Source organism: Xenopus laevis, chromosome 1L (genome assembly GCF_017654675.1).
Source record: "Xenopus laevis strain J_2021 chromosome 1L, Xenopus_laevis_v10.1, whole genome shotgun sequence".
NCBI classification, from domain to species: Eukaryota; Metazoa; Chordata; class Amphibia; order Anura; family Pipidae; genus Xenopus; species Xenopus laevis.
The window spans coordinates 145,097,646-145,121,112 of record NC_054371.1 but is presented as its reverse complement, the minus strand read 5'-3'; the positions used below and the strand labels follow the sequence as shown (position 1 = coordinate 145,121,112).

General features: G+C 37.7%; 1 protein-coding gene across 2 annotated transcripts in view; it reads right to left on the bottom strand.

Annotated features, from left to right (window-relative positions):
• frmd3.L (FERM domain containing 3 L homeolog) overlaps positions 1–15,655 on the bottom strand; it is a 127,369-nt gene extending 111,714 nt beyond the window's left edge. Inside the window, exon 1 of one of the 2 annotated variants that reach the window (XM_041564402.1) lies at positions 15,174–15,655. In XM_041564402.1, the coding sequence (XP_041420336.1) occupies positions 15,174–15,320 (147 nt within the window). In that variant the 5' untranslated portion in view covers positions 15,321–15,655. The remainder of the gene's footprint in view (positions 1–15,173) is intronic. The other variant, XM_018258936.2, reaches the window with a different exon arrangement.
• Positions 15,656–23,467: the final 7,812 nt, after the last annotated feature.

Here is a 23,467-nt window from a genome sequence, read left to right as displayed (position 1 = left end):
TTATTGAACTCGCAAGATGGATTGCGCATACATGTTTGCGACATTGTACGCTGTTGCGTATTAACGATCAATCCAGCAACATTTTGCATGTAAATTGCTTTTCAGGTTTGGCTTTTTTTTTCACAAAAGTTTAGTAAAATTCTTCCGAGATGTCTTCCTCCGGGGTTTTTTTTTGATACAGAACGAATAATCATCAAAAAAGATAAAAACAGAAGAAACCTTGGAAACTTCAGACCAAGGATCTTTAATCTTTCATTATGTGAAGTGCAGGAGCCAAAGTCATGTACTTGACCTTAGACCTCATTCGGCCTATGACATCACTGAATGTCTCATATACATGAGAACAAAGGAACTACACTGTCATTAACAAAACATTGCACAAGCCAGAAAGGACAGGCAAAACAACACTCTCATCTGTACAAAACAAGTGTGGTTAACCTCAAAATACTTCCTAATGAACTAAAAATTGTCATGATTCTGTCAACCCTTGTTGTAACAGTGCAATTTCGAAGAGCAATTTCGATGGAGTCAGTGACCCCCATTTGAAAGCTTGGAAAGAGTCAGAAGAAGGCAAATAATTAAAAAAAACTATAAAAAAAATAATAATGAAGATAAATTTAAAAGTTGCTTGAATTGGTCATTCTATAACATACTAAAAGTCTAGATGTATATATATATATATATATATATATATATATATATATATATATATAGAAACACTGTTTCCATTGTTAAAATATTCTACAATCTGCAGTATGTTGATTGTATACACACTCTTTCAACTCCTACCCCCAACAGCTCACTGGGTACAAGTACCCAGAAAGAGGGCTGGTTATGACTGGGTTTGGATGAGGCAAACAAATTATTCTTAAACCACAATTGCTTGTACCAGATTGTTTAATCTTTTTTTGTCTATGAAAAGTATCTCAGCTGGGGAAAGCTGTATGGCAGCACCCCTTCTGTATATTAATATGGCAAGCCCTGAAAAGGGTGTTAGATGGTGTTAAAAGTCTCTGCTGCATTTTGTATTTTCCTGTAATGTACTATATACAACCCTCTGACGTTCACATAATATGGCATACTTGCAAGATCACCATTCCCACGGGCACAATTTGCGTGCAACTCCCCCATTCACTCGTAGTCATGAGATTCTGCCCTTGAAATCACAAGGTTGGAAAGGTTTTTATTCATTTCTATCATCAATGAATGTACTTTGTCAGGATCTTCTGTTTCCAGTGCTTCAGAAAGTAAGGTGATTTTATGACTAAGGAGTGGTGACAGCAGCATGAAATTACAGCCATTTCCTTTAATTTAACTTATAAAAGTATTTGTTCTTATAAACAATGGCTGATGAGTCAAGTCAAAACCTTAGATCATGTTAAACATTGTTAAAAAAAGCCTTACATTGTAGCAAGGCAAATATTTAGACAGTCATTATCTGCTGCTAGTGTTGTCTCCATAAGAATGACTAACCCTTCTTTAAAGAGACAGTTACCTGAGCACCCTGCAATTTTAACTTTGTGATCAATGTGTGCATTTTTGCTGGGCTAACAAGAACTGCATTGTGTAGCCACTGGGTATGTTTATAGAACCAAGTAAACTATGGGTCAGGTGGTCATTACTTTACTACATTACTATATATATCGGAGGTATGCAAAGTAACAGCAAGATTCATGTTTAAGTGAAATGGGAGCCCACAGAAGTTATACTTAAGGGAGATGCTTAAGCAAGACATACTGGTCACTGGACAGTGCTCACCTCTCCAGCACTTAAATGGTCACTGTACCATAATTTAAATTTATTTTGCCTTTAAATTAATGAAAATCTAATTTCTAGATTCGAAGACTCCTATCTAGTTATGCTGCGCCCTGTGCGAGCGATATTCAGATTCGCTAGAAGATTTCCTTTTCTTTCTATCTTTCCCCCTTTTTCTTTTCTTTTTTCTCTTCCTTTTCTTGCCCTTCTTCTCTCCCCTATACGACAATTGTTTCATGTTGCTATCAGCGGTTCTTATTATACTCAGGGACGTCAGGTCGCTCCCTCGATATCATTGTGATTCTATGTGATGTTTGACTAAATGGATGCCTTCTCCTGTTTTTTTTTTTTTGGCTTCCCTGTGTGTATTACCCCCTTTTCTTCTTTCTGTACCCTATTGAAAATTTTCAATAAATCAGAATTTAAAAAAAAAAAAAAATTAATGAAAATCTTAAAGAGGTGGTTCACCTTTAAGTTAACTTTTAGTATGTTATAAAATGATCAATAAAATGACCAATTCAAGCAACTTTAAATTCTCTTATTTAGAGCAATGAATGGTTGCTATGGTAATTTGGTCCCTAGCAAACAAATTGATGAACCTGCAAATTGGAGAGCTGCTAAATAAAAAGTTTTATAACTCAATACCACAACTAATGAAAAATGAAAACCAACTGCAAATTGTCTCAGGATATCGCCCTATACATCATACTAAAAGTTAACTCAAAGGTGAACAATCCCTTTAAGGGTTACATGCAGTGCTCTCTTTTCCCCTACTTAGTTTGAGCTTAAGCTTCAATTTTAGTTTGTACAAGTTTCCATTGTTTCAGGTTATTTAGCCACAGTTCTTTTATCGTGCGGTTAGTGGGATTCGAACGATCATACATCTTACGATTATTCGTCCGACATCTGTCAGGAAACTGATCGGCCAGGGCAAAAAATCTTTGTCGGTCCCAGTGCAATCTATCTATGTTTGCAGGGCCAAGCAGGCAGCTCCCCTTTGTTTTCCTGGCAAATTGGTCTTTTTAGTTGATGGTCAATTCGTACGATCGAACGATCGTTCCGAGAAAATCGTGGTCTCACAATGAGGGTCGGATCTTTTAAAAATCTATGGCCAGCTTTACAAGAAACCAGCCAGGGGACATTGCTTAGGAACCCAAGATTTATAGCCTGACATCATTAGTAGTCTAGTAATATTATAATAGCTTCTTAAAGGTATAGCGTATGAATAATCCGATAAGTTTAATTTTAGACTGTACAGAAAGTATATGACTCTATAAAGCAGGGGTCCCCAACCTTTTTTACCTGTGAGACACATTCAAATGCAAAAAAAGTTGGAGAGCAGCATAAGCATGCTAAAAGTTCCTGGGTGACAAATATGAGCTGTGATTGGCTATTGGTAACACCTATATGTACTTGCAGCCTACAGGAGGCTCTGTTTGGCAATACACAACTAAAGTTTGCCTTCTAGCCAGGATTTCAAAAATAAGCACCAGCTTTGAGACTACTGGGAGAAACATCTACTGTAAGTAAGGAGTTGGGGAACAACTTGTTGCTCACAAGCCACTGGTTGGGGATCACTGCTTTAAAGGGTTCATTTGATTTTGTATATCAGTAGCAGGAAAAGCACCTAATTTCATATAACAACTTAAAAACACATTTCACATTGAACAATATAGCAATTGTGCTTTAATGCATGAAACAAAACCTGAGGGGCAAGTGCTTATGTGCTGTACTGTATAAAGCCAATGTGACCTCCTCTAAAGGTTATTGCTCAAGTGAAACCTTCTCAAAAGTTCCAACTGTTCTTACCCCTACCTTCCTCTACTAATGTACCCCATCTGCCCCTCCCCAAGTATTGGAACATACATTTGAATAATGTAAGTGAAACAATTACTCTGTTGCAATGTTCCGTTGTCAGTTGTATAAAGTCAATAAAAATGATTTTACATAAAGCCAATGTGATATAAATGTAAAAAAAGCAGACATGGATTAGTAAATGTTCTTTAGAAATGTGAGGCCTTATAGGAGAAATGTCATTGTAAATGACACATGAGAAACAAAGGCTGAAACAAATGATTTGTGTAAAATATACCTAACAGCAAGATTATATTTTAAAAAAGGGCTTTGATCTTATACAGCCTAACAAAAAAGTGCCAAAAAAGAAAAAGATATATGTAAGATCTTTATATTAGTTTGAACTGGTCCAACAACATTAGACTTTCCTCTGTCTTTTTTTCATTTATATCCCCTTGTATTGTAGGCATGATGCCCACTGTTAAAAAATAAAGTATTTATAGATTTGGGAACCTTGGGAGGAATTCCGGCCTGTTACTATACCAAACCATTCTCCTTAATGTCCACAATACGGGATTTATACATTTAAGATGATTTAAACTTGTAACTTGATGTTAGATTGAATCAGTCAGTTTGTATTTGATGTTATGAATACAGGTATGGGATCAGTTAACCCGGAAACCCATTATCCAGAAAGCTCTGAATTATGGAAAGGCTGTCTCCCATAGACTCCATTTTATCCAAATAATCCAGATTTGTAAAAATGATTACCTTTTTCTAAGTAATAATAAAACATTAGCTTGTACTTGATCCCAACTAAGATATAATTAATCTTCATTGAAAGCAAAACCAGCCTATTGGGTTAATTTAACGTTTAAATGAATTTCCGTAAGTCCTAAAGTATGAATATCCAATTTACGGAAAGATCTGTATCTGGAAAGTCCCAGTTCCAGAGAATTCTGGATAACAGGTCCTATACCTGTATATCTGACAAGATTTATTGAAACAGCAATCATCCAATAAATGTTAACATAGAATATGTAAAGATTTGATGTGAATGTGAATATGACAAAGTAAATAAAGAGAGATTAATTGAATTTTTGGAAGAAAATTTCCAAGCACCACAATTCTTGAACTGTGATATTTCTCTATATCCAACATGAAGAGATCAAGCAAGCATATTGAAGGGACATTATACAGAGTAATTAGACATATAAAAAAAACGAGATTTTTTATTTCCCACTCTACTGTAAGGTGAAACAATACAAGTTTCATCCATAGTTATGTCATAGTAAAGTCAAACTATTCTACATGTATGGGATCTGTTATCTGAAAACCCGTTATCCAGAAAGCTCCCATAGACTCCATTATAATAAAATAATTCAAATTTTTAAACATTAATTCCCTTTTCTCTGTAATAATAAAACAGTAGTTTATACTTGATTCAAACAAATCCTTGTTGGAAGCAATACCAGTTTATTGAGTTTAATTAATGTTTACATGATTTTCTAGTAGACTTAAGGTGTGAAGATCTAAATTCGAATCCGTAATCCAGAAAATCCCAGGTCCCGAGCATTCTGGATAACAGGTCCCATACCTGCTTTTGTCAACCATTAGTTTTCATAATATTTCATTACATATCAGCTGAACAAGCCGATTGGCAGCTGGCACACATATAAATCAACAAAAATATGCATATAAATAAAGCTTTCTGTGCAACAATAATCATGCATATCTGCTCTACAGCAAACAGTGAAAAATGTAATCACATTTATATATTATTATTATCATTCTATATTTACAGGCCGACACTGTGCATAATCATATGTGTAAACATACTATTTTTTTCCAGAGATTGCTCATCATTGGCATCAGTTCCTGCCCCTGCAGCGCATATATTCCCTTTAAAACATGACAGATTGCTTTTTAGCAAAGAGAGGGTTTGTGAATGATGCTTTATGCTCACCACAGACTGCCAGAGGAGGTATAAACAGAGGAGGAATTATATATGTATGCCAGAGACAAGTCGGGCACAGTTTTAGAAAGATGATGCGAGATGATGAGAGTGCTTTAGAATTTAGCAGGTCTGGGATAGGTACCAAGTAAGAAAATGAAATTATTCCAGCTTTGGCGCTTCTTGGGGAAATTTGTTTGGCAATAAGAAACCAGGCTTTTTAATTGCATGCGTGGCAGTCAAATAAAGCCGAGGTTGCTCAAGGACAAACAACACTTTCACAATTTCTTCCACTGATCTACAGTAAGTGCCACATATTTAGAAACATACAGTTATTAAGCTTGCTATGCGGTGCAATATACTGATCCTACAGCATATTGCAAATAAACATAATTTATTAAATTCTGGCGTCTGTGATTTTTGTATCTCTTTTACTTAATCACTAGCAGCAAATAACAATGCTGCAAATTCTATCAACATAATCCAGCGATCAAAATTTGCTTCTTTTGCTTTTTCCTTTTTTAAATCTAAAAAAAACTTCTGTGACATCTGCTAACATATCAATGTATTACATTTACATAGTAATTGGGGTGTGTATGGGTTTTCATAGTGCACAGAAGAGCCAGGGAGAAATGTGCTGTTAGCAAATGGGCAGCTTGAGGGAAGCCTCTGGTTTGTGAGGATAGGACTTGTTTTTCGTACTATACTAATTGTACTATATAAGTAAACAACAGAGCTGGTGGGCAAAACACATTGAGTGAACAGCTTGCCCAAAGCACACTAACAAAGAACAGCCTGACTGTGCTTCCAGATCTAGCCTACAAGTGACAGATTACTGTAGATAAAAACGGTGACTATGTCAAAGAGTTTGCAAGTGATATTTATATTGCTGAAAATGCACTGTTTTCCCACCGAGTGCCACTAAACAGTGCTTATGATGAGATGAGCACAGCTCGGAGTTTTACAAGACAACAGGTGTCCTAACACCTGGGCCCTGGAAGTAAAAACTTTTCTAAAAACAGCCCTGCCTAATGAAATTCTAACAGGATCCAAAACAAATCCAGACAGCTTTGACAATGGAACCCTTTTCACACAATTGTCTAAGAAATTCTGGCTCACTCTATGAACAAGCAGACTTCATTATTGACAGCAGTAGGGGTTAGTTTCTGACACTGCATACTTGATATGCACAATCACATGTTTCGGCACCATAATCTGCTCCATGGGCCTGCACCTAGGTCGACACAGTAGCTCCAGACACAGACATAGAAGAGTGCTGATTCAAGCACAGGAGCTAATTCTTGGCCTGCATTTGTCCACAGGCCAAGAATCAGCCCTGTGTGACCACAGCCTAAGGGCAACTTAGGCTGGTTGGCATAATGTGCTGATACAGTACAGCACAGCACAGACACAACCTTTTAATTCAGAGCCGTAAACCCAAACTTGCAGACAGCCTGTTTCTGTCTTGTTAGATCCCATCAATGCAAGATATTGGGGCATGGTTTTTAAAGGTTAAGAGAGCAAACAACATGGAGCCAAGATACCCACCACATTGCATTCAACGGAACAGCAGCGCCAAAAAATTAAACTGTTTTATTAAAGTCATGTAAATTCAAAGTACTGTTGCTCTGCACTGGTACAACTGGTGTGTTTGCTACAAAACTCTACGATAGTTTATGTAAACAAGCTCCTGTGTAGCCATGGGTGCAGCCCATGTATCAACATTGTATCAAGTGTCTGAGCAACCAGGGCAGAGAAGAGAAAGGGACAGACAAACACTGCTTTCAATAGCATTACTTATACAAATAACTTAGGTTTCAATAATTTTTATTGAAAAATTTTTCCAGGAAAATAACAATCATCATAATGACATATCATCAATATTAGTAAGATTTTTACATCAACATACAGTATAAACTTGACTGTTTTAATCAGAGACCTTAACAAATATCATTTGCTAACAACTAACATATAAAGATACATAGATAAAAATATAAAGTTGTCTTCTGTTGAGAGCAATCTATGTTTAACTATCTATTGTAGTTTCTTAAACTTTTCTAATGCGTACTTTGCGTATTCTTACGCGTAATACTAAGTTGAATCAAAGAGTGAGAGTTGAAGTAACTTACGCGTTACTCGCTAATTATGTGAAACATTTTATTTTTACACGTATGTTGTTGATGCGTAATGCGTATTTATCATATGCTCCATTCTCTTATATCAATTTCTTAATTCTTTTATTTCTCTTGCGGAATTTAACTTTTACACATTACGTATGCTGTAATTTACGCGTTAAATCCGTTTATGCGGATGAACATGCTTATAAATCACCAAGTTGGTGCAATTGATAGAGTTGATGCAATAAACGCGGATTTCCATGCGTACTTTCAACGACATACGCGTAAATGTCTAATTAGACCCAATTGAACTCAAACCTAATCAGGTTAATCAATGCTAATTAAGTCTTTAGAACCAACATCAGAATTGGATGTTTTACCTACGACAATGTTTCTTTTTGGTTGTATTTCAAGGAGCTGAGTTTCTGGAAAATGGGGATTGGGACCTCTTTACTGAGACTCCAGAAGTCGTTTTCTCTTGATTTATTAAAACATTGCATTAATATAACAAACCATAGTGTGATATATCATCTTATAATACACAAAAGCCATGAATATCCTGTAAATTATATCCTTATAAACGGTGAGTTCTGATGTCATCAGTTATAAACGGTGAGTTCTGATGTCATTTCTGTCACATGACTCACTGAAACTTGTGTATTATAATAAATAAAGTACCCCCAGTTGCAAAATATGAGGATATTAGAAGTTACCTTGGAGTTCCATGACCTGTATAAAAACACTCGGCCTTCGGCCTCGTGTTTTTATATGGTCATGAAACTCCTCGGTAACTTATAATATCCTTATATTTTACAAGAGGGGGTACTTTATTCACTATATATCTAAATGGAATAAAATTCTTCAATACTTAGATTGAGGTATTAACTTATTGGAAGTTGTAAATCAGAGTAAACTGAATAACTAAACTATAACTAGACTAATCGAATCTATATAACATAAAGTCAGGAGCATTCTTGTAGAGGAGCAATTTTATATAGCTGTTTGAGAAAAAAAAAACAAAAAAAACTTGTCAACACCATTGATGATGACCTTGGATCCAAATCGGACAAGTGAACCAAATTGTTTGTTTGTTTGTGTGTGAAAGGGATTTATTTATCTTTATAGGTCTAGTAGTGCTGTTTCTGGAAATAAAGTAGGCCATAAGCTTGCTCTCCTCTGGAAAGACTGTACGTTCCCGCATTTTGCAGCCCATGATCTCTCTGCTAGAAGGTTTGATTCGACTCTTTTAAGAATATCTTCCAATTTTGGAATGACTGGAGTTTTCCAATTCTCAGCTATACTGATTCTAGTAACTACAGAGATATGATTGAACACCAATCTTTCTTTTGGAGGCAAGTCCATAGACTTCAAATGTAATAGAGCTAATCCAGGAGTGATCGTGGATAGTGACATTGGTAATTTTTTTAATAAATTTTCTATGTCTTTCCATAATTTGAAGATTTTAGGACAAAACCAGAACATATGTATAAGTGAGCCAACCTCTTGGCAGTTCCTCCAGCACATAGGTGAAGAGTTGTTGTCAAATTTTACTATTTTTTCCGGAGTTAAGTACCATTGCCAAGTGAGTTTGAGGAAGTTTTCCAAGTGAGAAACACAATGTGTCGATTGTTTTAAAGATCTACAAGCTAACTTCCAATCATCAGGGTCAATTTCCTCCTGTAATATTTCCTGCCATTTTTTAAATTGCCATTTTGGTGTAGAATCTTTCAGGGTTACCAGTGTTTTATATAACACCGATATCCCTTTTATCCCAGAATGTTGTGGATCAATGAGTTTTCTGATTTGTGGTGAGAGCGAGATTGGTTCTATATTATATTTGGATAGGAAGACACAGATTCTGCTATATTTTAGTTTTTCAGTGATGGGTAAATCATATGAGTGCATTAGATCTTCAAAGGATCTAATTTCCCCGTCAATTAGTAAGTCATCCACCCATTCAATTCTTTTCTCAATCCAGCTGTTTAATTCCAGATTTTTGATGGCCATATTTAGGTTAATTAGAGGTGTTTTTGAGGGTTTTGCTAATGGGTCATCTTTGCAGAATTTGATCATTTCCTTCCAGATCTTCAAGGTATTTGCGGTTATGGGGTTAGTGATTTTGGGCGGAATTTTCCAGTTTAGTCTGGATTCTAGTAGCGCTTTAAAATTGTTAGTGTTAGGAGGTTGGGACTGTTCAATATTAACCCACTGTTTTAGAGTGTTATTATTCCAGATCGCTCTGGATTGATCTAAAATGGCCGCTTTATGGTATTTTTCTAGATCTGGTACCCCCATTCCTAGATCTGAGGTGTGAATTGTGAGAATTTTGTTGGAAAATCTGGAATGTTTGTGCATTAATATGAATTTGTTAATCATTCTTTGAGTTGTGTTAAAGAATTCTTGTGGAATTTAATTGGGATGGTTCTAAATAAGTAAAGTATTTGGGGTAATATTAGCATCTTAAAGGCTGCCAATCTACCCAGCCAAGAAAATTCAAATTTTTCCAAGTTCTCTAATTGGGATTTTAATTTATTGATCCAGGGTTTAAAGTTCTCTCTGTATAATTGAGGTAATGTTGGAGTAAGGTGTATACCTAGATATTTAACAGACTTTAAGTTCCAAATATAAGGACAGGATTCTTTTAGTTTTAATATTACTTTAGGTTGGATATAGCATGGCATGATCACAGTTTTATTTTCGTTCAGCTTATAATGTGATACCTTGGAAAACTCCTCAAGCTCGGATCTTAAGTTTGTCAAAGACGACATTGGTTTTTGAATGTAAAGTAATATGTCATCTGCATAAAGACCCAGTTTCGTTTCCACACCGTTGATCGTAACTCAAGATATACCTTGGTTGTCCCTTATCTTCTGTGCTAGGGGTTCTAATGTCAGAACGAATATAAGTGGAGACAATGGGCACCCTTGTCGGGTACTTATACATATAACTTAATATAGCCATAGACAAATTTAATAGAATGCATGTTGCAGAGTTGCTTAGAATTATGTTTTCATTTATTAGGCATAACATTATTTTTTTGGGTTGACATTACCTTTAAGCACTGGATCCACAGCAGATAAGAGTTAAGCCCTGTAGAATCCCACTGTTTACTATAAAGATTATGTTATCTGCTGTGTATCCTGTGTCTTTTCTCCTCTTTCAGCTCTTTGAATGGCTGCCCCTGGGGCTACATAGCAGCCTGTTTATATAAACTATAGTAAAATTTCTGTAGGAAACACACCAGTTGTACCAATACATTATATTTTCATTACTTAAAAACATTTTAATTTTTTGGTGTTACTGTTCCTTTCATACAGTAAAACCCTTCTCAAAACAAAAGGAAAACACTGCAAATGATCTTGTTATCTGTCATGCTCTTATTTAATGTCTTAGGGTTAGTCCACACAAGGAGATTCGGGGAGATTCTTGGCGACAATCTCCCTGAACTGCCTTTGCGTGTCTTCCCATCCGCTATAAATGAAAAGTCGCCTGCGCTAAAGCACACGCGTCGCTTCGTTTTCCGAAGACGGACAAAGTTTCCTCGTGAGGCAAACTACTGAGCTTTCTAGACAGAGTATTAAACTGGCAGTAATTGATTTTCAGGCAAGCTGGAAGGCCGAACTGCACTTATATAACTCATATGTCCTACACCGTTTTCACTAATAACTATAACTATAGAATGCAGTCCTATCCTACATCACGTTGGCCAGTGACCCCAACAAAGTGATAACTTAGTCAGCTATAAGTCATCCCCCCCAAATCATTTTCTTGTGTTTAGACTGGCAAGAAATAGAGGAACCCCCCAAACATTGTATTCAACTAGGTGGATGTGCTTCTTTCTTAGAGCTTAAGACACCATACACAATACTGACTGAGCTCACGGCCAACCACATTTCCTATGTTAAAGAATGAACTGTAGGTCCCACAAATGGGTGGTTAATGGTCTGAATATTTAGGCAGAAATAACAGAATTGAGCTAAATGAATGGACTGCATGTTTATTGTTCTATTGTTGCTGCTTTTTCTCTTCTTCTCTTTGGTACAATATTGGTCTGTGTTTTTAATTGTAAGCAAGTAGGTACAGGTCACATCCGTGCATACAAAAAAAAAACCCATAATAAACAATACACATGAATACCTTGATGCCTTTGACTTACATTTAAAAAAAACGAATGAATTTAAAAAAACTAATGAATTTAAAAAAAACTAATGACATAATCTTTCATCTTCTAGACAACTTAGGAACTGTCAATAGTACCCCTCCCCCATACATTTAGGGGCCTATTTATTAAACCTCAATTTTTTTCTGGTTGAGTACCGTATATACTCGAGTAGAAGCCAACCCGAGTATAAGCCGAGGTAAATAATTTTACCTACGAAAACTGGGAAAACGTATTGACTCTAGTATAAGCCTAGACACAACTACAGCCCTGTCTCCCAGCAGCGCACATTCTGCCAAAGCGACCCCCCCAGCGATCAACCGGACTTCTTTGCAAAGTTGATGGTGACAGAGAATTGCCAAACGGATTACTGTGTGCATTGTCCCACTGTCCCACTACCATGTGCAGAGGGTGCTGTGTGATATTGCCATCACTGTTAATCATTCGTATAACCAACAGAGGGCGCTGTGTGATATTGCAGTCACTGTTATTCTTTCATATAACCAACAGAGGGTGTTGTGTGATATTGCAGTCACTGTTATTCTTTCATATAACCAACAGAGGGCGCACTGTTATTCTTTCATATAACCAACAGAGGGTGCTGTGTGATATTGCAGTCACTGTTAATCTTTCATATAACCAACAGAGGGCACTGTGTGATATTGCAGTCACTGTTATTCTTCCATATAACCAACAGATGGCGCTGTGTGATATTGCAGTCACTGTTATTCTTTCATATAACCAACAGAGGGTGTTGTGTGATATTGCAGTCACTGTTATTCTTTCATATAACCAACAGAGGGCGCACTGTTATTCTTTCATATAACCAACAGAGGGTGCTGTGTGATATTGCAGACACTGTTATTCTTTAATATAACCAATAGAGGGCGCTGTGTGATATTGCAGCCACTGTTAATCTTTCATATAACCAACAGAGGGCGCACTGTTATTCTTTCATACAACCAACAGATGGCGCTGTGTGATTTTGCAGTCACTGTTATTCTTTCATATAACCAACAGAGGACGCACTGTTATTCTTTCATATAACCAACAGAGGGCGCTGTGTGATATTGCAGTCACTGTTATTCTTTCATATAACCAACAGATGGCGCTGTGTGATATTGCAGTCACTATTATTCTTTCATATAACCAACAGAGGGCGCACTGTTATTCTTTCATATAACCAACAGAGGGCATTGTGGGATATTGCAGTCTCTCCCCAAGTGAACTGTTGGTATAGGAATGATTAAAAGTGACTGCAATCTCAGCTATTCGGGTCGGGTACCGCTGACCCGAGTATAAGCCGAGGTAGACTTTTTCAGCACATTTGGGTATATACGGTATTTAAATTAAGATTTATTATACCCCAAAGCTGCTAAAACCCCAAATCCGAAAAACACTCCAGCTAAAATCTGTCGCTGGTTTTCAAACGATAGTCTCAAAAATTTGTGGATGAGAGTTAGGTCGACTTTGTTTTGATAAAAAAAATCGATAAATTTGAGTTTTAGTAAATACTTTGTGCATTACTTCATGTACAGAGAATTGGAACTACTGTCACATATACTGGCACATTTGAATATTCGTATGTTTTCTCTGTAAATATGTTGCACTCCTGAACCTTTACATCTTATGGGCATACATCTGAGCCATTTTCATGGTCCAAAAAAAAAAATTCTGCCAATTATTAGATATCTCAGACTTGCATTAAAGGGATACTGTCATGGGAAAACATGTTTTTTTCAAAACGCATCAGTTAATATTGCTACTCCAGCAGAATTCTGCACTGAAATCAAATTCTCAAAAGAGCAAACAGATTTTTTTATATTCAATTTTGAAATCTGACATGGGGCTAGACATATTGTCAGTTTCCCAGTTGCCCCCAGTCATGTGACTTGTGCCTGCACTTTAGGATGGAACTACTTTCTGGCAGGCTGTTATTTCTCCTACTTAATGTAACTGAATCTGTCTCAGTGGGACTTGGCTTTTACTATTGAGTGTTGTTTTTAGATCTACCAGGGAGTTATCTTGTGTTAGGGAGCTGATATCTCGTTACTTTCCCATTGTTCTGTTGTTAGGCTGCTGGGGGGGGGGGTGATATCACTCCAACTTGCAGTACAGCAGTAAAGAGTGATTGAAGTTTATCAGAGCACAAGTCACATGACTGGGGGCAGCTGGGAAACTGACACTATGTCTAGACCCATGTCAGATTTCAAAATTTGATATAAAAAAAAATCTGTTTGCTCTTCTGAAAAATGGATTTCAGTGCAGAATTCTGCTGGAGTAGCATTATCAAATGATGCGTTTAGAAAAAGACATGTTTTCCCATGACAGTATCCCTTTACGACTTGCATTAAGTAAAGATGGAGCTGTGCTATCACTAATACCATTCTTGGTGTCCTACTTCAACGGCACAACTACAGGACGATAAGTAAGGATAATTGGCACGGCAGTGCAGAATCAGATGGTTGGGATGGAGTTTTCCTTCCCATCACAGACAAGTCCCTGCATCTCCAGAGGGCGGCAGTTGGATGAACATCCACGTGCAGGGAGGAATGTAAATAAAGCTGCTTTTCCCATCTCTCCAGTCAGGAGATATGTGTGAGCATTTATCTAGTGTGTTATTGCACAGCTATTTCCATCCTCCTAGAAAGGTGATGGGTTTGAGAATTGTGGGTTATAACATTATTAGAGTCAGAATGCTGAGCACTATGATGAATGGATTCTCCTTTGCTCAACTCTAGTAAAAGCATGACATGTCTCTCACACAATGTTCCCATTTCCAGGGTCCCTGCCTGTGACAATGCCTCTTGCACTTGTCAGTTGCACCCCTAAACTCCCTCACTCCCACAATGGGACAGTTGGACCCCTAAACTCCCTCACTCCCACAATGGGACAGTTGCACCCCTAAACTCCCTCATTCCCACAATGGGGCAGTTGCACCCCCTAAACTCCCTCACTCCCACAATGGGGCAGTTGCACCCCCTAAACTCCCTCACTCCCACAATGGGGCAGTTGCTCTCTAGCTGGAGATGTTTCTACCCAGACACCTGAGCCTTGCATGCTGCATATTTATCAGAGTTAACATAGAAATGACCACAGGGAAATGTATCAGCTCCCTATTCAGAAAGGGTGAAAATACAGCAAACTCGAAATAACACTATACTAGTGAAAACTAATGAATAAACTGATGTATTTATTCACTCTAAGCTAAATATGCCACAAGGCAAAATGGGACTAAAGTCCCTAGTGTTAAAGTGACAGTGCAGCTTGCCCCACACACCCTGGTGCCCTGACTCCAAGCGTCACATGAGCAGGGGATGTAGAATGAATGGTTGAGTCTGTCCCCACAGTGTGAGGGAAATCCAAGGACTTAAAGAGATCCCCCCCCCCATACCTGAATAATGCACGAGATCTCCGTATCGTCCAGCAAACGGATGGTGCACCTCATGTCCAGGTTTAAAGATCGCAGGCTGGCTGTCCGCAAGCGCATCATTGTCATTGTCCCCTTCTTCTTCTTCCTCGGGCACTGGCAACCAAACATGCACCTTCCCCACACAAGCCGGTGCTCTCAATAGAAGGGACGGAGGCTCCCAGCCTTTAGCCAACAAGATGCATCTCTTCCCCCTCCTCCTTTCCTCCCCTCCCTCGGAGGAGTAATGGTGGTGGGGGTCTGGGAGAGGAATTGCCAGTGAAGGCTGAATTGATGTTGATGTTGGTGAAAAGAAGTAGGAGGGAGGGGCGGGTAGAGCAGAGTTTATGGCAAAGCCCTGCTTCCCTTTTATCCTTCGGGATTATGGGAGTGTTGCTTCTGCCTCTGCTCCTGCTGCTGCTGTGAGAGCGAGGCTGGGTTTGCAGTCAGCTGTGTGTGTGTGTGTGTTGTGTGTCAGTGTGTGTGTTTGTCACCTCCCCAGCTGAATGAGAGGAGGGTGTGTTAAAAAATGGCTCACTTATAAATATGTCATAAAAAATATTAACAGCATTGTGGTGGGAAGCTGCTTTTTTTTCCCACCCAGAATCTCATCTTATTTGAGAAAATTGTTGTTATTTTAAATGTTATTTTAGATGAAATGTGTGTATTTAAATGTGTGGCAATGAAACTTTAAAGTAGGGGTGGTTAAGATGCAGGGAGTTAGATTTAGTTTGGAACGCAAGAACCACAGCCTGTGACTACTACTATGGGTCCAAAGCGGTATTGGGGGGCCCAATGAGGCATTGACTAATCAGAAATTTCAATATTTGTTTATGAAAATGTCTTATTCCCAATGTTCAGGGAGCCATTAATATTATAGTACTGTGGGGGACTTTGCATTACTACATTGCTGTAGAGAGTTTATACTGTCACTGACCACAATTAATGTGATAAGACCATATTCCCTAAATTACCCTCCAATTGTCCCCAAGGGGAGTCAGCAGAGCCGGATTTACATAGCGAGCACCCCTAGGCCCACTGCCATACGTCACCCCTGTCCCCTCCACTTTATTCGTGCAAAATTTCACCATTGGGACCGGAGCAATGGGGATTTGCAAACAGGAAATTAAAAAAATTATTGTATTTCCAGAGCATCCCCAGTGTTTTTGAACCAATGTGGGTGTGATTGGGCAGCATGCCGCCCCCTAAAATCCTGCTGCCCTAGGCCGGGTCCTTGTCACCTCAAAGTATTCACCCCAGCCTTGTAAGATGATTCTCATCTATAAACATTTACTTCTCTAAAACGTAACTTTCATAAACCAATTACCTTTTTAGTATCATACCAGTATCTCCCTTATTCATCCTATAGGGCATCACTAGACTGCTATGGTGCAATTGTTAAACAAAGGAAAATTCCAATTTTGGTTGGGGGATAACATTCACTGCTTTCCAGTTCTCACTGAGAGATTGCATTGCTGGCACTTCGCTGCACAGTACTCTTCCAACTCAGTGAAGGGTGGTGGCTGGGTTAAAAATCACTGCCTGTCTGCATATGGGCAGCTTTAAACACAAAAGTAAAATATTGTACATTCCCCCTGTAGCTGGAACCATGATAAGGTTAGGATTTGTATTTTTTCCATAGTTACATAGATATATTATTTATCCCTTTGTAATTCCAGGGAATATAGTGACCCCATACAAGGAATATGTAATTACTTTATTCCAGAACTACACTTCAATACAGAAAATAATAAACTTTGTTTACTATGTGTGGGTGCAGCACAAATGTACTCAAATACATACATTTCTAGGCAATGCTCAGCATCATTTTAAATACTGGGAAACACTGCAATTTGTCCATATAATAGTCTATGCTATGAAAATTCATTAAGGTGACACGGAAAAGCAAATAGTAGAATACAAAACATAAAAATAAAAACTTAAGCCCAAACTCAGCTTTTCATGAATTGGAAAATAAATCACACAAGAAAAAAACATGCTATTAATATGCCTAATAAAATTACAGTGCTAGTATTTTAGCTGCTATACAGTATATAATAATGGAATACAGAAAAACTTGAATTTTCAAAGTTTCTTTGTGGTTCCACCATCTGCATTTCCCTCATCTAACATTTTCCTATATTTTTTGTACCATTTTTATCCTGTTCCTAAAAATGTAAAATCAGGATTCTATTGTATTTTATTTTTTTTAAGATTGTTGAATACAGTGGGAAGCAGCACATCACAGGTGCATAAAATAAAATTCTAGAAAATGTTTTTATTGCAGTATGTAGAACAGCTTATCTCAAATTAGCTGGTCTGTAATGTAGTATACAGTGTAGTGTACATACTCTGTGCCTATACTTGATTCTAACATTAGTTGCTGCACTAAAAAATATTTCCCCATATCAATAATGAAGGACAAAAGTAGCATTAATAATTAAGTATGGAAAGATAATAGGGTCTGCAAGAACACATGATCTGAAGACTTTCTACCTAGGGATAATGATAGGCCAGAGTCTGTGGTTTGGCAGGCAGACACATGCAGAGAGAGAACTGACCTGACCATAATTTCTAATATTGCAAGGAAAAAATTGCAATATGATATACAAACTTCTTCTGGCTTTAAATACATCAAGAGTGAGATGAAAAGGTAACGTGTAAAGACCCTTAAGTTTTCATAACATCCTACCTCTTTTTGTTCTTTAGTTTTATGGCCGGAAGCAATATCATGTCGCTGTAATAAATAGAAATTACCTAAGTGAAGGTTTACACTTGATAGGCATCAATATGTATATAAAAGAAATAGCAGAAATACATTTTGTAAGCAAACATAACGGACAGGAAAGCTATAATTCGGTATTTCCATTACTGCGCCACTTATGTGAGGAAAAACAGTACATTTTATTTGGGCAGAAAGACAGGTAGAAAACTGGAATCTCCCACATTTGGTTCCCTACGGAAATGTACTGTCAAAGGCACACATATCAATATCTATATATATTTATTTAAAGAGCTATATACTTCACTTTGTAAATAATTATGCGTGGTCATCCTCATTGTGCAAATTGGAATTTTGGGAGCCAGTCCCATGTATTTTTACTCACAATTTCCCAACACTGTAAAACCTCTGAGACCTGCCACTAGCCCCACAGATACAGTGCTGTATTTGGGAGGTGGGTGCTACTTAGGCACTCAGTGCAGAGTGCGGCATTCCTCAGGGCACAAGTGTTTGTGAAGAGAGCACTAAGGGGCATGCTCTTGTGCTTATAAATGAAATCTATGATATAAAAAAAGACAACAATGCTTATATTGATACTATGTGCCCTGTTACTTTGCTATTCAGTTAACTTTCTACCATCTAATCCAAATATTTCCACAGATACGCTTAGTAGCATTTTTTGACGATGTGGTGGTATATTGCTTTCTTGCACTGAGCCTTTGAAACTGTTCTGTAAATATTGCTGTGCTTTGTCTTTTCCCAACCACAAGTGTAGTAAAATGCAAGTGAGTGATTCAATGATTTCAATTGCCCTAAAATGATGCACTAGAGTGGCCATTGTGTAAAAAGATACTTTAGCTGTAAAGATCTGTGCCTCCTAAGATGCCCCAGTAGTTCCCCATCTTCTTTTCTGCTGATTCACTGCACATGCTCTGTGCTGCTGTCAGTTATTGAGCTTAGGGACCGGCACACAATATACTGAACAAATATAATATAAATGTCACAATATTAGGCTTATTAGTAAATAGATTATTGGTACACATCAGCACAATTAGCATAAGAATTTAATAATCAGCCCTGCAGCTTCAACTTTGGCAGGCAAACGTCATTTTCTGTTTGATGATCTGTGACAACCTCAGCTGCTGTTGCAAACACTCCTAACAAAATCCAAGATGAAAAACTCCTGTGACATATTTGTAGGCCTGGATCATTACTAGAGAAGCTGAACCTTTAGACTGATTCAATAACTTCAGTCTATAAAATGTAGCATTTTTGCCATTTTAATTTTCAGGATTTAGTTTAGTTGTCCTTTAAGATTGTTTTTTAAATTATGACTCTTAGGAATTGTTTAGAAACTGAACTGAAACTGGCAAAATATATTCAGACTATTGTCATATTGAGACTTTACTGTGTATGGAAAAACACAATTTGGTTCATATAAAAACACTACTGGCTGCAGTTGTGCAAGACTGCGAGCCAAGCCGAAGGAAATGGTGTGTAAAAAACACAAGTTGCCTACAAGGGTTTAATATAACCAAAACAAGGTTGATCACAATTTATTTTTAAGGTTACTGTATCTATATTTAGCCCAAGCAGTTTCAGGAAAACGTTCTAAATCAGATCTTCATCTGGATTTAAGATTACCCATTACTTTTAAACATCACAAATTGGCACTTTATTTCTATTTTAAAAACCCCTGGTTTGTTAGTAAATTTGATTACCTGTAAAGTGCCACAGAGCATTATAGTAGTAGATTTGGAGGCAGCGCACTCCTGGGCACCAAACAATGATCGCTCTTCTCCAGATAGTTAAAAAGTTAAATTCTTTATTTAAACATAATATCAATCAGACAAACTTAGTATCTGAGGTCTGACGCGTTTCGTGATACAACACTTCCTCAGAGACCTCTGGTTCCACAGAGCATTATATACTAACTAAATTTAATTCAGACATATTGTTGAATTGTATTTATAATAGTATGTATAATATTATGTAAAAGTTCCAACTGCAATCAAACAACAAAAGAAGTGCTCCTTCATAGGGTACTGTATATGTAGAAGGTGAGGACAGAGAGAAAGTTGAAGGCTACAAAAACGATAGCATTTAATGTAGTGTAAAAACTATTTTGCCTTTGAGCAAATATTATATAGGTTTTGCAAACCAGTAGTGTCTTATTGCCTTATCTTATGAAGTTTGACATGCAAGGTGAAACAGACAAGTGCAAATAGCCTGTGAGTAGTTTTTAATACAGCCCTACTCTGCTTGCAAGACTATAGCACATTGCCATGCTTTATTTTATTCCAAAAAGGCATGGAAAGTAAATTTGTAATGAAAATTCTTAGGACATGGCTATCAGTCAGAGAAATGGGCTGGAAACGCTGACATTGCATGGCACATCAGCAGGACTGCAATGATGGAATGTTTCCTCTTGTTCAGACAAAAAAAAAACACACACACACACACCCCAAATGAATTAGCAGGGAAGTCACAATTTATTTTTCAACCTATTTTTGTTGAATGGAATTACCATAGTTAACAAAACTGTTCTAGGCACTTTGTCCACATCATCCCCCCAACACTTTCCTGTTGGTTTGATAGCAAGTAGGGATGCATCAAATAAACTATTTTGGAATTCAGACAAATCCCGAACCTTTCATGAAGAATTTGGCCAAATCTCTAACTGAATCAGAACCCTCATCTGCATATGCAGACAAGGAAGGGTTAAAAAACATTGTTCATGTGACAAAATTTCAATTGATTTTAAGGTTGGCCAGACACTTGGATTCGACCTCTTCCCTTAAAATCACGTGATTTTTTTATCACATGAACAGGAAATTTGATTTGTGATTTTTTTTAACCCTCCCTTGCCCTAATATGCATATGTAAATTAGGGTTTGGATTTGGTTTGGGATTTTGCCAAATCCTTCAATGAAGGTATGAAATTCAGCTGAAGTATCTGGCAGTGGGCTGAAGAGGCTTTAAAAAAATGTCAATATCCAGGGCCAAGCAGGACCAGGATTCTCACCAGCGTCCTGGTGGGCCAACCTGAACCTGGTTCAGATTCAATGGATTCAGTACATCCCTAGTTTATATGGGTTTTTAAATTGAGTTGTGTTTTCCACAAAAATTTGAGGTTTTTTTTCAAACATACATTTTCGGGTTAAAAAAACTAAAAAAAATTTCAAGTTTTTTTTAAAAAAAAAAACCTAAAATTTTTCAAAAGTTATTATACCCCGACCCTGGAAATAACTCGAATCAGAAAATACACCATCAAAAACTTGTCAAGGTGATGTAGGAGTTAATGGCAGAGGTCCCTAGAACCATTTGAAGATGTTAACAGCCTGCGAACGATTCAAGGTTTTTCCCGGCGAAAACACGATTAACTCGGAACTCGAACTTGCAGAGGTTTTTTCCATTCGAGTTTTTTCTTAAATAAGATACGATTTGAGATGCAAGTTCAATCGAGGTATGAAAAACTCTGACACTCATTAAAATAACCCCCTTATAAATATATGTTTTGTGAATTGAGTGCGCAATTGCCTGTTTTTATATATTATGAACATCCATCAATAACAAAAAATACAGCATGGATCTGTGCTAAAATATAGATATGAAAGCGTGTGGGTAAAACAAGTCAGAATTAGCACAAATAAGATACACTCAAAAATGTGATTCGAAGGCACATCAGACCTATGAAAAAAGTATGCCTGTGTATAAAGGCCCTTGGACAGACTTGTGTTACATAGATAGAGTGTCTATTACATAAACCTGTTCTTGGTGTCAGGGTAGGGCTGGCCTGTGGGAAAAAAGGGTGTTTATACATCAATAAACTCTATTTGCTTCCTTTTTCTTAAAAAAAAATAGGGGCCACATGACACTGCATACATTCTCGTCACTATCCCCTAAGGGATTGGTCTGTCACGAGTGTAGTCTGCAGTGATGTAAATTCCTGACACTGGCCTAAATTTTGGCTTTATCTGCTTTCAGATAACTTTTAGTATGATGTAGAGAGTGGTATTCTGACTATTTGCAATTGGTTTTGATTTTTTATTATTTAAGGTTTTTGAGTTATTTAGGTTTTTATTCAGCAGCTCTTCAAATTGCATTTTAAGCAATCTTGTAGCTAGGGTCCAAAATACCCAAGCAACCATGCACTGATTTGAATAAGAGACTAGAATATTAATAGAAGTGGGACTGAATAGTAAGATTAGTAATAAAAACTAGCAATAACAATACATTAGTAGCCTTACAGAGGATTTGTTTTTAGAAGGGGTCATTGACCCCCATTTGAAAGCTGGAAAGAGTCAGAAGAAGGCAAATAACTATAAAACTATAAAAAAAAATAAAATAATGAAAACCATTTTAAAAGTTTCTTAGAATTAGCAATTCTATAACATAATAAAAGTGATCTTTAAGGTGAACCACCCCTTTAACAGGACCAGAGCAAATGGAAGGTACAGAAACACCATAATGTATAATCTACATGTCCATCTATCAGTAATAACCAGCGGTCAAGGGTTGGAGATTTCTTGTCTTTTCCTTTAATCTTTGGCTGTTAATGAAGTCAAGAAGAAGCTGTTTAAGGGCTGGGACACACTGGGCGATTTGGGGAGATTTAGTCGCCTGGCGACTAATCGCCGTGACTTTCCACGACCAATCTTCCCCGAATGCCTCCCCTCGCTCTGCGCCTGGCTAAAATGAAAAATCGCCTGCGCTAATCACACGCGGCGATTCGTTTTCCGAAGTCGCCCGAAGTTTCCTCGTGAGGCAACTTCGGGCGACTTCGGATAACAAATCGCTGTGTGTGATTAGCGCCGGCGACTTTTCATTTTATCCAGGCGCAGAGCGAGGGGAGGCATTCGGGGAGAAAAGTCACTGTGATTAGTCGCCAGGCGACTAAATCTCCCCAAATCGCCCAGTGTGTCCCAGCCCTAAGGGTAAGGGCACACGGGCAGATTCGGGGAGACAATCGCCTCTTCTTTAGGGTGACAATCTCCCTGAACTGCCTTCCCGCCGGCTATAATGAAAAATCTATATTGGGGGTAATCCGAACGTTCGGCCCTATGGTCGAACGATCGGATTATAATACGCCAAGGGGCTCCTGACGGGTCGGTCGGGTAAAAATCAAACCTTTCCGATCAATATCGTGGCCAGATATCGATTGGGAAGACCCGAGCGAGAAAGTTCCACACAGTACTTACCAATGCATTAGAGACCACCTTGTTGTAGCAATAAACATGGATTTCATTGGGCAGAAGTGGGCTTTAAAATAAAAGCAAACCAATTGTGCAATGAATCATTAGCCCAGATCTGTGACATTGTAGATACAAGAAATGCAGTCATTCTGGAATAAATGACTACAGAGCCTGGTCTGAGAAGAACTGCTGTGGCCTTTTTTCTAACGAAGGTGCTGCATTGCTCCTAGCAAACTGTCAGTTTTAATCTGTCTAAAACAGGGTAGAACATAAAAACAGGGATGTGATTGGTTGCTGTGGTGTGCTAAACTGTGTGACAATGAGCTCCTGCATTTCTCACCGCCGCCTCTAGGGGTCCCACA